Source organism: Thunnus maccoyii, chromosome 20, assembly GCF_910596095.1.
Source record: "Thunnus maccoyii chromosome 20, fThuMac1.1, whole genome shotgun sequence".
In the NCBI taxonomy this organism is placed as follows: domain Eukaryota; kingdom Metazoa; phylum Chordata; class Actinopteri; order Scombriformes; family Scombridae; genus Thunnus; species Thunnus maccoyii.
This window is the reverse complement of record NC_056552.1, coordinates 17,383,686-17,400,193: the sequence shown is the minus strand read 5'-3', so window position 1 is coordinate 17,400,193 and position 16,508 is coordinate 17,383,686. Positions and strand designations below refer to the sequence as shown.

At 39.5% G+C, this 16,508-nt stretch overlaps 3 protein-coding genes across 4 annotated transcripts; 2 read left to right on the top strand and 1 right to left on the bottom strand.

Annotated features, from left to right (window-relative positions):
• Nucleotides 1-128: 128 nt before the first annotated feature.
• LOC121887243 (uncharacterized protein C7orf50 homolog) lies at nucleotides 129-11,243 on the bottom strand. The gene is made up of 6 exons (XM_042397916.1): nucleotides 11,134-11,243; nucleotides 10,629-10,775; nucleotides 10,406-10,525; nucleotides 3,987-4,207; nucleotides 1,551-1,632; nucleotides 129-1,036 (listed from the first exon to the last, which is right to left on the bottom strand). Exons 2-6 carry the CDS (start codon nucleotides 10,758-10,760, stop codon nucleotides 857-859), a joined length of 735 nt encoding a protein of 244 aa, XP_042253850.1. The 5' UTR covers nucleotides 10,761-10,775; nucleotides 11,134-11,243; the 3' UTR covers nucleotides 129-856.
• On the top strand, nucleotides 8,831-10,386 carry LOC121887242 (G-protein coupled estrogen receptor 1-like). The gene has a single exon (XM_042397915.1). It carries the CDS (start codon nucleotides 8,834-8,836, stop codon nucleotides 9,980-9,982), a length of 1,149 nt encoding a protein of 382 aa, XP_042253849.1. The 5' UTR covers nucleotides 8,831-8,833; the 3' UTR covers nucleotides 9,983-10,386.
• Nucleotides 11,244-12,314: 1,071 nt separating the features above from the next.
• c20h16orf91 (chromosome 20 C16orf91 homolog) lies at nucleotides 12,315-15,947 on the top strand. Of its 2 annotated transcripts, none has more exons than XM_042396742.1 (2): nucleotides 12,315-12,539; nucleotides 15,346-15,947. In XM_042396742.1, the coding sequence occupies exons 1-2, from the start codon at nucleotides 12,448-12,450 to the stop codon at nucleotides 15,683-15,685; spliced, it is 432 nt and encodes a 143-aa protein (XP_042252676.1). In that variant the 5' UTR covers nucleotides 12,315-12,447; the 3' UTR covers nucleotides 15,686-15,947. The 2 variants fall into 2 exon arrangements, with proteins under 2 accessions (XP_042252676.1, XP_042252677.1); XM_042396743.1 differs by having other exon boundaries at nucleotides 12,316-12,539; nucleotides 15,349-15,947.
• Nucleotides 15,948-16,508: the final 561 nt, after the last annotated feature.

The following is a 16,508-nucleotide window of genomic DNA, read 5'->3' as shown; positions in this document are numbered from 1 at the left end:
CCTCAGTTAAAGTGTCAGTGTCTCTCATAGTGCAGTAAACCTACATTTCCCCTGTATATATATATATATATATAAATAAATAACAGTGTGGTATGTAGAAGTTGTAATTACATTTTGGCAAAACCAAGCACATAATGAGTCAGATTTAATTTGAGAATGAGTTACATGGGATACATTAATCCAAAAAAGAAGTAGAGAAACACATATCTAACACACACAAGTATGGATCATAAACTATTCAGTTGGAATGAGTTTTTGTGACAAAACCAAAAGGTTTTTTATCATGATTATAACCTTGAGTGTATGAGAAAAGTTATTCTCATCAGTGACTTCACAGATTATGGGCCTTGACACGCACAAACATGTCTTGAGTACAAACATTCCTGAGACTTTTAACTGCAACAGTCTCTCAGCTTTCTGTTTCATCTGTGGGGAATTATATGTCTCCTCATCTGTCCATACTGGTGAAACTGGCCGTTGACTTCTGAATTCTTAATGTTTAGAGATGGAGAAAGTTATGAAAATCAACAATTGCACTCCTGTGCTGCTGGTGTAACTTGTAAAAGAAATGATACTTTTCAGATTTTTTTATGTTTTGTTGTTTTCGGGATAAGACTGCAACAATACACACATGATTATTGTCAATCTATGGAGGAGAAAAAGACACATGTACATACAAAAGACATGTCTGACACTGGTGATATCATCAAAACCTCTCCTATCCCTATGAACCAATCCAAAAAACAACATATAAAACAACAATTTCAGTTCAAGCTTGCGATCAGGGCAAACTTTCAGTCCACTGATGTTTCAGTCTTTTTCTGGTGAATGTGAGGTCTTCCTACATGCTGGAAGGTCAGGAGAGCAGTTGGATAACTTCTCTGGCTCTGTGCGCCCTCTGCTGGACAACTCTGTCCTCTGGTGCTTGTCCTGACTCTTGGACCAGTACTAAGGCTTTCTGCACTGTGGTGTCCTTGGCTCCTCCACGTAGCCCCTCCAGGTACTGGAGCAATATGGAGAACTTCTCATCTGGAACCTGAAAACAAGTATTTTGAATTGATTGTGTTGCTTGTATCCTGTTGTCTGTCCATTAGTGTTCATATCTTAACTACTCTTTAGTCTTTAAAAAAGCAAGTAAATACATAGATACTAATGGATAGTAGCAAATATTTACTGCAAATAAAAGATAAAGTAATTGTAAAAGGAAGCATATCAATGTATTTTTAGGGCGGTTCATAAATATTGGCAGTGCAAAGATGACACATCACATAACAAAAATGACTTGAATGAATTTAGAACTACTGACAATGACTTTGTGGATTTACCGTATTTGGTACACATTTGTCATTATTTATTCCACACTTTAATTATGACACAGAAACGGTCAAATGTGTCATGAAGCCTTTTTAAATGGAAATTAGGGAGCTGGTGTAACTTACACTAACCAAACAGGAAGATATTGCTGTGAAGTTAACGCCTCTCCCGCTCTAAACCTCAGCTAAAAAAAAACAAAAAGAAAAATTCCCCCAATCTGAAATGATCACATTTACCATTTCGGAGTCAAACATATGCTGCAGTAACCACGTCTGCCTGGTCTTCTGGAACTTCCACTCTGTGCGATTTTCAGCCCAGCTGCAAAGACATATGCAGATCAAAAAGAAGTTGCGGGTAAGGGCTGAAATATAACATCATTTAACTACCCACAAAAGCACATACTGCACGTATAGGGGGTGGGACACAATATCATAAAGACGAAGACCATCCAGAACAATAGCCCTGCAACAAATACCACACTTCTGAAGCTTATAATGCTCAGTCTCTCTTGAGAAATGATCATAAAAGGTGTTGATTCAACTCAATGATCATTTGTGATATGCTTTGTATTGTTCTTGGTATTTTGTTCTCTTATATACAGTACCTGTCAAAAGTATATAGACATGCCTTCCTTTTCTCTTGAGTGAGAAAGTGTGTCCAAACTTTTGACTGGTACTGCACTAAACAAAGGGAGGACAAAATAACAGAAAAACTTTTAAAAAACACTTTCTTAAAGTTGTGTAACTCACAAGAGAACGGACAAAATCAAAGCCCTAGAGGCAGAGATACTTCCCACAATACAACTTGGTAGTATCTTTCATTTGATCCTGATTTTCAGGATCTTTCATCATACATCTTTCAAACTCTGAGCCCCGACACAGACTTTGTTTAAAAGTTTTAGTCTTTGGTCGAGATAAGAGAAAATGCCCCTGATGACATCGTCAGGGGCATTTTCTCAGACTTTAGAAAGCTTCCTTCAGAGTGACCAGAGCTTCTTTACACTGGCTGCTCATTATGACTAGTTAACTGAACTTTACAGTTGTAGGCAAAAGTTTGGGCACCACTTAATTGAAAAAAAATGTAAACACAGCCTAAGATATGGAACATAAAACACAATATTTTCAGCAAACATTAAGGCATAGATACTTTTTATGTCATAAATTGAACAAAAAAAATAAAAACATCATTGTGGCATTTACAAAAGTTTGAGGACTTTACATAGTACTTAGTAACACCCCCTCAGGCAGATATCACAGCTTGCAAATGCTTTTTGTAGCCAGATAAAAGTCTTTCAATTCTTGTATTTGGGATTTTCTCCTGTTCTTCCTTGCAAAAGACTTCTAGTTCTGCAATATTCCTGGACTGTCTTGCATGCACAGCTCTTTTAAGATCTACCCACAGATTTTCAATTATGTTTAAATCAGGGGACAGTGAGGGTCATTCCAAAACCTTCAGCTTGCATCTCTTGAGGTAGGGTTAGGGTTAGGATTTTGAGGTATGTTTAGGATCATTATCCTGTTGTAGAAGCCGTCCTATTTTCAGCTCCACCCGTGCAATGTTTCCTGTGCCACTGGCTGCAACATAACCCCAAAGTATGATAGATCCACCCCCATGCTCAACAGTTTGCAAGGTGTTGTTTTCATCAAATGCTGCTCCTTTTTTCCTCCAAACATATATTTGCTGATTGTGGCCAAAGAGTTCTATTTTAACTTCATCAGTCCACAGCACTTGTTTCCAAAACAAATCAGGCTTTTCTAGATGTTCCGTTGCATACTTCTGACGTTGGATTTTATGATGTGGACGCAGGTAAGGTGTTCTACTGACTCTTCCATGAAGGTCTTGTTGGTGTAAGCATCGCTGCACAGTGGAACGGGGCACCACCACTCCTGACTCTGCTAAATCTTCCTGCAGGTTTTTTTGAAGTCAAATGGGGGTTTTGATTTGCCTTTCTGACCAGCATACGAGCAGTTCTCTCTGAGAGTTTTCTTGATCTTCCAGATCTCATCTTGACCTCGGCAGTTCTCCTAAACTGCCATCTCTTAATTACTTTTTGCATTGCGGAGACTGCAAGCTGACATCATTTTCCTATCTTCTTGTCGCCTTCACCTGCGTTGTGGGCATCAATAACTTTCATTTTCAGAGTCTTACACAGCTGCTTAAAGGAGGAACCCGTGGTTACTTAGTGTTCACACAAGGTTTGAAGAGTCAGATTATTTGTAAAGCTTTGAAATTGGCACCAGCTGACATTTCCTAATGATAATTGTTGACATGCCTCAGGCCTAACGGGCTGATTAAGATCTGAGACCTTGTAAAAAGAATCTGAGACTTCAGAACTCTCAGGGTGCCCAAACTTTTGCACATACCACAATGATGTTTTTATTTATTTTTTAAATTTATGACATATATTTTTGCTGGAAAAAAATGGTTCATATTACATTTAGTGCCAGTGGACCATGTGCATAAAGAACCTTGTGAAACAGTTTTAATCTTATATCTATATCAGTGTTTAAACACTTGAAAAGTACATTTAAACTACTGTGTTGTTTATGTGTGGACACTGACATTGAGCTGCTTTGGACCTGCCGTTTCCTGTGTAAGCAGTGATGACGTCATGAGCAGGAGACTAACATGCTGATTCCCCTGTTCTTTCCTGAATAAGAGTGTTTTCTTACCAGGTGAGGTAATCTAACGCCAGCTGAGACGCAGTGGGTCCAGGTGCCTCAGCTTTCTGTGCGGTCTTCCCCTCATCTTTAAGCCTCTTCTTCTCCTCCTTTTTTAGGATCTTCTTCATCTTTCTCTCCAGGACCCGCCGCTCCTCGGGACTCAAGTCCTCCTCTCCCTCCTCTCCCTCTTGCTCATGTGTCCCTGCAGGGTGACTGGGTGGATCTGAAATCTGTCGCATCAAAGCAAAACAAAAAGCTCGTGGGACTTATCTACATTAACAGACCTTCCTCTGTAGACCCTTATCATCTACAGTGTTCGTGTAAACCTTTATCAAGCATCCATAAATAACTCACACTGATTGTGACTGAATAAGACCAAATTAGAACAAGTTTTTCAGATTTATATACATTGCTATTTCCTGCCAATTCATTTTACAGTTTTCTGGCTCACTTATTTGGGGTTACTTTTTATATGCCTCCTTAAATAACGTTTGATTTCTAATGACTGTAAAACTCATGTGTTTGTTGTGCAACAGAATAAAAGACAAGTGAAAGATACATGCACTTTGTCTGTTTGGATCGCTTCCTGTTGCACTGCAGTTCAGAGGGACGTTTCCTGTGTCTACAGCCTTATGAGATCAGCATCACATGCATTTTTAAGGTGTGGTAAAGTTTTCTGTGGTGCGCAACATCCCTTCTGCACTGCATTTGAAGCACTACTATTCACAAGGTATGCTTGCGCTGTTTAAAAATAACCGCCTGTTTTTGCCAAATCATACAGAAGAACCATGAAAAGCAGGTGTTCTATGAGTGGATTTTTTTCCAACACTTTCAGTTTCATGACTGAGACACTTTGCTGGGAGACAACACTCACAAAGATAAAGAGAGAATGTGTTATTCTCACTTTGTAACAGAGTGAAATTGAAAAACCAAGCGTCTGCAGAATAACTGATGCATGGCAAAAGACTGACTCTGAATTGTTGAACCATATTAAAGCAATTTTTAGCTGTCGGTGCCCACAGCACAACTTATAAAGACTGTATTTGACTCTCACGGCAAGTTAAACAAGGGACACAGTATGCTCTCTGATTCAACCGACCTAACTCTACACGGTGATGAAAAAAAAAAAAAAAAAAGAGGGAGGGGAGGAAAAGATTTTGATCACATGGCCACGAAGTCATTCTGAAAGTATGCTGGTGGGTTATTGCCCACAGAAATATAAAAACCCTTCATAGTGAGCGGTCGTGTCCATGCTACGAGCATCATTTTCAGAGCTTTTTGGCTTTGAGTCAGTCGGCAGCGTCGGGCTGGTAGATACAAACAGGAGACGAGAGGGTGACGAAAGCAAAAAAAATGGTAAGTGGAAACATGTGTTTTCACTGTGCAGGCAGTTCCTTAAAGGGCTTGCAGACAAAGACTGGCCAACAGGGACAAGTAGCCGTAGAAAAAAATTCAGAAACTAACTTTGTATTATTTCTACTGAACATGAACATTTCTGATGCTTAACAATAACCTCCAGCATTTCAGTTAAACTGAGTTAATTTAGGAAGGTCCAGCAGGTTATACCAGCTACCTGTACACTTACTGCACATTTATGATGAGTTGACTGGATTTCTGCTCATCCCCTGAAGGGAGGAAATGCTTGACAAACAGTGGAGGGTGATGCTTGCTGAAGCCGACAAGATTTCACCAGTGGGTGTGTTCTCTTTTGTTTTCCAGTCAAATCAAAGTGCAGACTTGTCGACTACTGTGGGGAGCACCACATCACCGTTAGCCGACGCCTCCACCCCTGACACTTCCACCACCACCATCATGGTCAACTCCACTTCAGCGGTCTGCTTAAGCTCTGAGTCTGCACCACAAGAAATTGCAGCCAATGACATCATCTCCAGAGCAAACTATGTCTACGGTTTCTTGGCTGCTGTGGGCTTCATCGCAGGCTGCTTCCTGCTCTACAGCTTCATCCAGACCTACAGAGCCCAGAGACGGCTTGCCTGGCTTGACTGCCTGCTTTGGGTCTTTTCTTGCATCCAGCTGCTGCTCCTTCTCCTCTCTCTCTACGCCGTGGCCTACAGACCGAAATACCTGACAACTACACATTTGGGCTGTGCTGCTCTCTCCTTCACCATCAACACGGTCTCTCTCTGTGGCCTGTTTGTCTTAGTGCTCATGGCTTATGTCCTAACACTTGATCCGCCATCCCATGCCCTGCTGAGGAAGCCTGGGGTCTGCTCGGCTCTAGTGATCCTGACCTCTGTTCTGATCTCTCTGGTGCTGGCTGGGATTCGTGGACCCAAAGAGGGGTTACAGGACAAGGGCATGTGTTCCATGGATCGAGTCTGTCCCCTTGTTTCGTATGCAGCAGATAAGTTGTATGCAGCAGCTAAGTTGTGCCTGGCTTTTCTGATTCCCTACATTCTCCAACTGGGACTTCTCATATGCGGCTGCGTCCGGCAGTGGAAATCTAAAGGACGCTTCCTTTCCGGGTCTGAGGAGGGTCCAGTGTTCCTGACAGTCACTGCTGTGATGTTTTTCTGCCAGCTCTTCTACAGCGTGGTGCTGCTGAGAGGAACCCAACTACAGACGGAGGGGAGCAATGATCGAGTGTTTCTGAGCGTGGCAGAGTTTGTACTGTTCTCAGGGAGCAGCATCAGCCTGCTGCTCGTGCTGTTCATGCACAGGCCATGTCGAGAGAGTCTCCAAGGAGCGTTTAGGCAGCTGAAAGACTGCTGTCAAAGCTGTCGAAGCCCAGGGCGCACACAACCCAACAGAAACATCATAGCTCCCCACATTGAGATCTCAGATACTCTGCAGGACATTGAGTCATAGAGGAATAAAACTCTCTCATCTAGAGGACAGAACTCTTCTGATGCGTCTCATCTCATTCACTTTTAAAATGCTTTTGCCTTTTCATCTTCTGAAAGTACCCGTAATTTTTTTTAAACATAAATGTATTCTCTTTTCTAGCATCTCCAGTGGCTGAAAATTTGCAAGCTATAAGCTATTTTTCCTAAATGTAATTTTTTGTACATTATTTAACAAAAAATAAATATGCAGAATTGTGCAAAATGCTGGCAAAGTCCTTATTTATGACAATATATTTATTCAAATCAACAGCTATGAATATTAATAACATAACATAACAATAACAATATTAATGACATAACAGATTTTACTCATCTTAGACACATCTCTCTTCTCAGAATCAGACTCATAAACATGATTTGCACAAAAGCCCATCTAGACAAAATGCCTGGAAAAACATCTGCAGCACCCAGAATGCCAAATAGGAAACATTAAGTGTAGGAACATAGAAGTCAGTTTCTAAATTCAGTCCAGCTGCTGAAATGCCAGAAGTGTTAATATTCCTCAGGGAATGACTTTTTATAACTGTTAAAGAACTAAAAAAAAACAGAGGAGTCATACTCTGAACTTTCCAGCTCCTTTCAAGAAACTGACGGGCACCTGTTCTAGGAATAACTGATCTGAATGGATCACACATGTCAGCACAGAGTGGCACAAAATCAAGGACCAGAAGGAAAATTGAGACGGGAGTTGGGTTGCATAAGATTTTGGCGTCATGTGAAATGTCAGACCTGATAGTTTAACTCCATGATTTCATAGATGTTACTCCTTTTTAAGAAAATCCAAATGTCATAAAATCATTAGATGAAAATGTGACGCACTACAACACCAACACGAGGAATCATCTACAGTCTCAAACAGCTGCCTGTAAAACAGAATAAAAAGCAAAGATTCTGTAAAATAAAACACTAAAAGAAAGCGTCTTTTGGTGTTTTCGGGAGTCTGAACAAAGAAAAGATGATCAGGCTCTATCCATGTCTGTCCTTCATCTTGTTTAGTGTAAACATGCTGTTAGTCTGTCGTTGCCAAAAATCCCCTGACTCCCATATTTACGTATTTTAACATTCGACAATCGTGGTCGTGCTCAGAGTTCAGTGCAAACGTTGACAAGTTGGCTCCATGTCCAGACTTGACATAATCATTCATGAACTAAAATAATATGAAAATGCACAGAGGCTGTTCAATATGTCTACTTACAGTACTGTTAATAAACTGTAGTTAAGATGTAATGTTTGGTTAAAACATCTGATTTGCCTGTGTGCACCTGCATTGCGTGTGTTTGTGTGTTTCTTGATGCAAGTGGTGGGTGGCACCACGACACTTCTCTGGCTTTACAGTCACTACCAAAGGACAGAGAGGTTTAGAAAGACGGCGAGCTGTGCAACAAAACTCAGGTAAGTTAAAGCTGTTTTACATTGACGTCTTCAGTGCTGATCACAGATCATTTTAAAGCTAAATGTCTAGTTGTGTCTTATAGTTTCCAATAGAAAGTCACTGTATTTGTCAAAAGTATCACAAATTTGATCAATTATTCTAAAGCAGCATAACTACTGTTACAATTTGTTGCATTTTTTGGATATTTTATGCCTTTATTAGACTGTTGACAGTAGAGAAATGACAGGAACAGAGGGGAGAAAGACAGAAATCAGGAGCAACATGCAACAAAGGTCCTTGGCCTGATTTGAATGCCAATTATATTTCATTAATTTATACCGTGTACAAAATGTCTGCCTACTGGAAGTGTATTCTTTAACACTACATTTAGCTTTTAAGAAGCTGAAAACAACCTCTGGACTCACTGTAGTTCTCCTCTCCGTCTAGAGCAAAACCTGGGCATCAACTCTTCAATCCAACTAAGAAGACAACAGCTCGTAAAGACAAAACAGATGGCACTGTCATCCCCACAGGGTCTAAAAACCCTTGGAAAACTAAGAACTATAGCAACTTAATGGTTAGCTACTGCTACCACCAGCTCATCACCAAAGTGTGACATGGACATGACAATGTACGTGGACTATAAAGTCATCACTGAGAATAACTTCACTGTTCCACTGAATGACACAGTTGTCTCAGATTTTCTGCAGGCAGCTTCAGAGAATCATCAACATTACATGATCAGCCTCCTCCTCTCCAGCCTCTACACAATATTCTTGTTCCCTGTTGGCTTCTTTGGGAATATCCTCATCCTCATTGTCAACCTGGACCACAGAGGCCAGCTGACAGCCCCGGACCTCTACTTTGTGAACCTGGCTTTGGCCGACCTCGCCCTTGTCGCTGACTCTCTGATCGAGGTGTTCAACCTGAAGCAGGGCTACTATGAGAGGGTCAGCCTCTGTACCTTCATGAACCTTTTCCAGCAGGTCAACATGTACAGCAGCGTCTTCTTCTTAACCTGGATGAGCTTTGACCGGTTTGTCGCACTGACCGGCTCCGTAGGTCGCAGCATGCCGCGCGCACGCCTCAGCTGCTGCCTCATCTGGGTGTCCTCATCCTTGCTCACTGTGCTCCCCTTCGCAATCGCTCAAGCGCAGCACGCTGGAGAGCTCCACTTCTGCTTCGCAAACGTGTCCCAGATTCAGTGGCTGGAGGTGACGCTGGGGTTCTTGCTGCCTTTCTGCGTCCTGGGTCTGTGCTACTGGAGAATAGCGCAGGTGCTCCAGCGCAGTCAGAGGGAACAGCAGCAGAGGCCTCGCAGGCAGAAAGCCCTGCGGATGATCTCTGCAGCGGTGTGCGTCTTCTTCCTCTGCTGGCTCCCAGAGAACATATTTGTGAGTGTTCACCTCCTGAGAGGTGACACGAAAGGCAGCACACTACGGCAGGACTACCCCCTGACAGGTCACGCAGTCAGGCTGGCGGCCTTCTCCAACAGCTGTCTGAACCCGCTCATCTACAGCTTCCTCGGGGAGACCTTTAAGGAGAAACTGAGGCTTTTTCTCCAGCAGAAGACCAGATGGGCCAAAATGAACCAGTCACCCTCAGGAAACTCCACCTATCAGCCTGCTGCAAGCTCATGCAGATGCGCAACACGCGAAGCAGCAAACCAGTTCAAACATTCAAGCTCTAACAACCTCCCACAAACTGTTATACTCCCCTCAAATAAAAACCAACTCCATACAGTAGGCCACACAGATATTAGTTAACAATATATCTGTTCCACATGTGTAAAGACAATCAACGGACAATATAAAAGCAGCAGCACTCCTACTGTTCAGAAAACTCCTCTGTTAAATAATTTACTAGGCTTTATGCATAACATTTATTGGAAAGTGGGGATCAGTTACTTTAACCTCAACTGTAAGAATATAATGTGAACTCTCACTTACTGGTCTGAATGATGACATTTTTAAGGCTTCAAGAATTTAAACTGTGGTTTTCAGTGCCTTTAAACACCTTGTTTTTAAGAAACAATAGAGAATGTGATGTACAAGACTAGGTTATCACCAAAAAGTTTTCTGTATGGGGCAACAGAAATCAGTAGTCTGAGTTCAGCTGGCTGCCCACAGAGACTAGAAACATAAAATGCTGGGTACTTTTTTAAAGGAAACAAATCTCAGCATTCTTACCTCAGTTTGTTTTGTCTTCTGTGTTTGCTCTGTCAATTGTTTCCTTTTGCGTTTCTTGTCTTTTTTCGGTTTTTCATCATCTGCTGCAATTGTTTCTTCAGGGATCTGTACTGGAGCCTCCTGAATGAGATAAAGAAAAAAGATTCAATATATTATGAGTGATTTTTTGTTATGTTGTGAAAAAAATAGTGAGAGTAAAGTAATGATTTATTGTTTTACTCACCTCTACATCCATCCGTTTCCTTTTCTTTTTATCTTTGTTGTCCGTCATTTCTTCCACATGATCTTCACTGTCGTTTGAACTCAATTTCTTCCTTTTGGGAGGATTTGATTTCAAAGATTTGTCTTTGGCCATGATAATGATTAAGTCCTACAAAGAAAAACAAATGTGCACGTTATTAACAGACAGATAAACAGACACAGGGGTATTACACACTTCCTTTGCTATGATAAACCTTTGTTAACTATAACAAGAAAATATTGACCTCCACTGCAACTCAATAGTTACATGGTCAACACTTAAATTTGCTTGAATTTTGACTTTATTCCCCGAAGAGGAGTAAATAAAGAAATACAGGCTATTCGATTCTCAGGCAAACTTATGCTGAGTCCCGCGATGCCCACATAAAATATTTTAACCACCAAAACTTTATCATGGACTAAATATTACTTTTATCTGTTCTTTTTTGTCATTACTGTTCTTAAAATGTTCAAAATGCTAAACTTACTTGTAGGGAGAAAGAAACGTGTACCGGAGCACTCCACAACAAGCATGGGCGCTCAACCAGGAAGTAAAATCACCTTGGTGAAGCGTCATTGGACAGATTTCTTTCCCTGCTTTGTGATTGGTCAACGGGTGTGAGCGATTCAAAGAGCCTCGATGAGAAAACTACTGAAGCCTTCAGCATCTCTGGTAGAGACACACGATTAAGTTATTCAGTTATTTAGTCATTAGTAACGCAGCATTAATAGTTGGACACAATTAAGTATTATTTTTTATTTTATTAGTTTATTTAATAGATAAACATAGTTACAGGCAGTGAAACATATATAGTGTACACAGGGCGTCTTTTGCAGCCAATGATGTTGCAGGATTTTGTTGCAGTGCAAAAAAATAAAGCATGGTGATATGTACTGAAATTACAGAGTCCAATGTCCTTTTTAATTAAAAAAAATAAATAAATAATGATATTATATTGAGGTTCAAAGGTCATTCTTGACCTTGAAACGACAATTTTGACATCAAGGCTCGTTTAGTAGCAGAGAAAAAAAGAACATCTAGTGTACATTTATTTGACAATTGTGCAAACTCCCTCTGCTAATGAGGGTCATGCGATATGATCAAAAGCTCCAGAACAGCTACTAAATGTTTGGTCGAATTATTTGTTATTGTTTATTGGAAAATCTTCACATATATGCGACTTTAATCTTTAATCTAATAGTCATATTTGGATGTAACAGCAAGACATGATACATTTTGTGACATACTCTAGTGACACATTTAAGTGACAAGTTGCTGTTTTTTTAAAATTATTAAAACTTTATTGAGAACATGAATGAACATGAATGAACATATATTCTTGTGAACAAAATGCCGGAGGTGGGGGGGGGGGGGGGGGGAGTTTTTTTAGTTGGCAAACTTACACTAATGAATATGAAACTAAACTAAAATAATAAGATTGATGATGTAAGCTTGTTTCGTATTATTTCTGTTGTAGCTTAAAGAACCAAACAGAACATGTTTTTACAATAAAGAAAAATCAGCCATAAATGTAACATTAATAAACTTAGAAACCTCATGCCACAATCTTTTAGTGTAGTAACAATCCCAAAATAAATTAGGCACAGTTTCAGTGGATTTTAGTGACAAGGTGGGAACCATCTATTGTCGGAACCAGTGTTGAGTAGATGATGTGCACCGGAAGGAATTCACGGTTGCTCAAAGATGTGTTACATGACCTAACCAGAGAACGTTTGATAAGCAAACCTCCAGCTTCATTTTGACCTAACGACGTGTGTCCTAAGATGACCAGTTGTCCGACATGTCTACAACAACAGGACGAGTTTTTGCGGGTCTGACTCGAGTCGCTCTCAGTCGACGGATATTCGTTAAAGACGTCACGACGACCGTTAGGTGAGTGTATATATAAATCTGTGATGTGCTGGTTGAAGCATGCCGCCTCTCTAACTGTGGTTGTGGCTCACTGACACGGTTTTACCTGTAAAGATCCCTTCCACACACGTTTTAAGACTTAAAAATACTATGCTTGCCACAATAATGTGTGTCTGATATTGTTTTTCCAGAAATAAAAGTATAATTAGCACTTAAAGATCCGTAAAATGGCATCTTGGCTTCTCCCTCATTCAAAATTCATGAATCTATAAATATGTCAATATATTTCCTCATAGACGTTTAACTGCTGGATACAAGATGTCTCCTACTTCACTGTAAAGTCCAGTATCACTGTTAATGCACTGGAGGCTTCAAGATTCCTCATCACACTGCAATATTGGACCAAACTAGTTGTGATGTCACAAATTATGCTTGTTGGCCCAACACTTAAAATCAGATTTTTAATGAGCACAAAGAAACTTTCCACTTTCAGTTGACGAATGTTAAAACATAACAAGAAGAAAAACACATTTTTGAGTGAAGGGGGACTTAAATAATTGTGCTTTTCTTCCACCCATTATATTTTGTTACCTAATACGAAATTACAGCTCTGTTTTAATCACGGTCACATACTGTAACAAATGTGCTTTCATAGTATTAAGATAGTAGATAGTGTAGTAACACTTCACACACAAATGTGGTCATCCCATCAGTGTTTGTCCTTCACTTTATCTGGTAGCTTCACTGAATGTGAAGGTCACAGATTTCTGCAAAACACCAGCAACAATGAAGCTAAACCTGTCATTACATGACTGGTTGGGTAACATACTGAGGACATCATAGACTGGGCTGCCATAGTCCAGTATTTAGCTAAAATGTTTTTTCATGACAACCTGCTACTACATGTGGATTATCACTCAAAGCAAATGCACTTTTTCCCTCCAAAACTTTATTTACAACAAAGAGATACAACAACAGTTAAAAAAAAAAAAAAAAAAACTTACAATGTACAAGCCAGAGGAGTCCAAAGTCCATTTATTGTGAGTCCTTTTAGAGTTCAAATGAAATCTACTTCCTCTAAATTATTGAAAGTTTTCTGAGCGTTTTTGGTTTTCACAGTAAACTGATGAAAACAGGTTTGAAGCCAGACCGTTTAGATTTCCGGATGTGGAATTTACCAAGAATGATTAGTAGCTGAATTGTATAGCTGATATTGTTTCCAACCCACTGACATCTCATCAAATAGGCTACATTAGTACCCATGTTCCTATTTATAAAGTATTGCACATCTAACCAGGCCATAACATGTTATTCTAGTGACCAAATCAGCATAGCCAGTACATACAGACTTTTTCTCCCTCAAATGTTATTGGCCAAATATTGAAATACACACTACGCACAAGTAATACACAAACATCTCAAAAAACAAATTTCTAAAAGGGCACAGAACAAAATAAGATTACCAAAAAAATAGAATCATATATTTAAAAAAAAAAACCCCAAAAACCAATAAAAATAAGAGAACAGGTTTCTAACAGGTCTACATAAGTCGGTGCTGAGTATTGCAACAGTAGAACGGCAAGTTTGTGGTCGCTACAAACTGAGTCATTTCCTGTAGGACCTGATGATGTCATCAGATGACGCATTTAGTGAACCGCTTGACGAGTTTTTTGTTTGAGATACTCCATCATTAGTTTCAATCGCATACTGTGTTTACTGGTGTAGCCGAGTTACAGTACAGAAACTAAAGGTGCTGCTATTGTCTCTTTGCGGTGGTTTTTTATGATAATTCAGTCGAATGATTTGTCTGATGGCATCATCACTGTTTCTACAGCCACATCAGCTTCAGGGGGCATCAATTAAAGGTGTAAACAGTGGTACTCAAGTCCTGTACTTAAGTATAAGAACTTGTACTTTACTTGAGTAAAGTTGAATTGAGTTAAACTGAAGTATTTTCACTTTATGCTACTTGATACTGCTACACCACTCCATTTCAGAGGGTTGTATTGTACTTTCTACTCCATGATATTTATTTTACAGTTTTGGTTACTAGTTATTTTTAGATTGAATTTTACATAAAATAACATAATGATGAGTTTATAAATAACAGCACATTGTTCAAGATTAAACCAGTGGTTCCCAAACTTTTTGGCTTGTGGCCTCTAACAAAAAATCAGTGTGTAGTTATGTCTCCTTGTCATGGTTGCCGGCAGTCCCACCAAAGAGACATTTCCCCTCACATAGTTTCAAATAAATAAGTGTTTGAGGTAAAACTCTCCAATATTTCAAGAAAATGCAAAGATTAAAGAAAAGTTATGAAAAATGAAATTAAAATCAGTAGCAGAACTACTTTCCTACCCAAACTATCATCTCATGACCTCTCAGATTTCTGTTGTGACCCTTTTGTAAAACACTTCAAACTAAAATGCTACTGATGTATTAAATGTTACATTTACTTAATTTATCAGTCACCCTCTATTTTCTGCAAAACAAGTGTTTTTACTTTAGTGCTTTAAATATATTTAGCTGGTAATACTTCTATACTTTTACTTAAGGAGGATTTTAAATGCTGGACTTTATAATTAAGTATTTTTACACTGTGGTATTGATACTTTTACTCATCAATCTGAGTACTTCTTTCACCACTGATTATAAAATTATTATGAAAATTAGTTGACTAGATAGATACTAATTATTTTTTTGGCCAATATCAATATTTGAGTTTTAAATATCAGATCAAAATACTTTGTTTTATATAGTAATTATATGTATTGTTTTTATGTAATGTAAAGTCTTCAAAGTACTGAATTGATTCTTTTCTTGTCAGCAGAGTGAACAGTGTGCGGTCCCTAACGCTGAGCTGTCAGAGGCTGGCCCGGTCCAAAAGACCCAGCAACAACGAAGAGGTGAATAATGAGCCCATCAAGTTCTCCACCAGTAAAGCCAGTCACAGGACCTGGAAAGTAGACCGCACCATGGGGAGCCAGTTTAAGCGGCGTGGGTGGGACGTCCTCCCCTTCAGCCTGTTTGGCATTTGCTTCCTTTTGTGGTGCGCACTGAGAGGAGAGACGCACATTGATGGACAGCTGGAGAAAGATCTGTATGAGCATTTACCCGGATTGCTTCCAGATGAAGAGGAGGAGCAAGCCGAAGATAAACCGAGTTAACAGCTGTGGGACTCGAGATGTATATTTTTTAGGTTATATTTATTGTCAGATGTGTTTCTAATAGTCTGCAGTATGACAGGCTGTTGCATCAAATTATCCTGCTTATCAGCGCTGAAGGTGTGGTGTGTAGTGATGCCGTCCAGTGCTACAGAAACTTTTTTTTTTTAATCAAAAAAAATGAATTCGATTGTCTGACCGTGCTTTGCCTTTTCAAATTTTTTTTGACCAGAACATGTGAATTAAAATGACTTTGTTGGAGCCACTTGACTTGCGTTTATTCAGCCTTCATACAGTATAATTGCTATACTTTTGTCTCAGTGTGAATAAGTCAGTGATTACTATAGTGAGTATTTAATTCAAGTTCTGCTGGTTTCTCAGTGTAAACCTTTAACTACTCATCCAACTTCACAACATTATTTTTTACATTGTCTGATTAACTCTGCAATCAAAGCACATAATTTACAGGTTAGTTAAATCAACTGTACTATAGTGATTTAATACTGCACTTCACATTAAAGTTGGACTAAACTGAAAAGTTGCGCTCTTTTAGTCAAGTCAAATTGGCAGAATAGAACTCAAAACGCTTTCATTGACCCTCCCCATCTGGCAAGTATGTCTTTGGCATCTTTTGGAAAACATGCTTTCTATTACAAAAGGTGAAGTCTCAAAGCTGAAATAACCCAAATGACATCACAAAGGTAACTTGTAACTCTTAAATCTAAATGTTATCTTGGTGTAAAAGAGGAGCTCTTCAGGCATTTGCTCGTTACCTTCCCATAAAAAAAAAAAAAAAAAATTTTTTAGAAGTCCACACACCTACCCC

Coding starts and splice junctions, on each gene's coding strand:
- LOC121887242 (XM_042397915.1), top strand. CDS start 8,834: ATGGACATGACAATGTACGTGGACTATAAAGTCATCACTGAGAATAAC.
- LOC121887243 (XM_042397916.1), bottom strand. CDS start 10,760: ATGGCCAAAGACAAATCTTTGAAATCAAATCCTCCCAAAAGGAAGAAA. Junction 4,208..10,405: donor AGAAGACAAAACAAACTGAG/GTAAGAATGCTG, acceptor TTGATGCGACAG/ATTTCAGATCCACCCAGTCA. Junction 1,037..1,550: donor ATATGTTTGACTCCGAAATG/GTAAATGTGATC, acceptor ACTTGTTTTCAG/GTTCCAGATGAGAAGTTCTC.
- c20h16orf91 (XM_042396742.1), top strand. CDS start 12,448: ATGTCTACAACAACAGGACGAGTTTTTGCGGGTCTGACTCGAGTCGCT. Junction 12,540..15,345: donor GACGTCACGACGACCGTTAG/GTGAGTGTATAT, acceptor TTTTCTTGTCAG/CAGAGTGAACAGTGTGCGGT.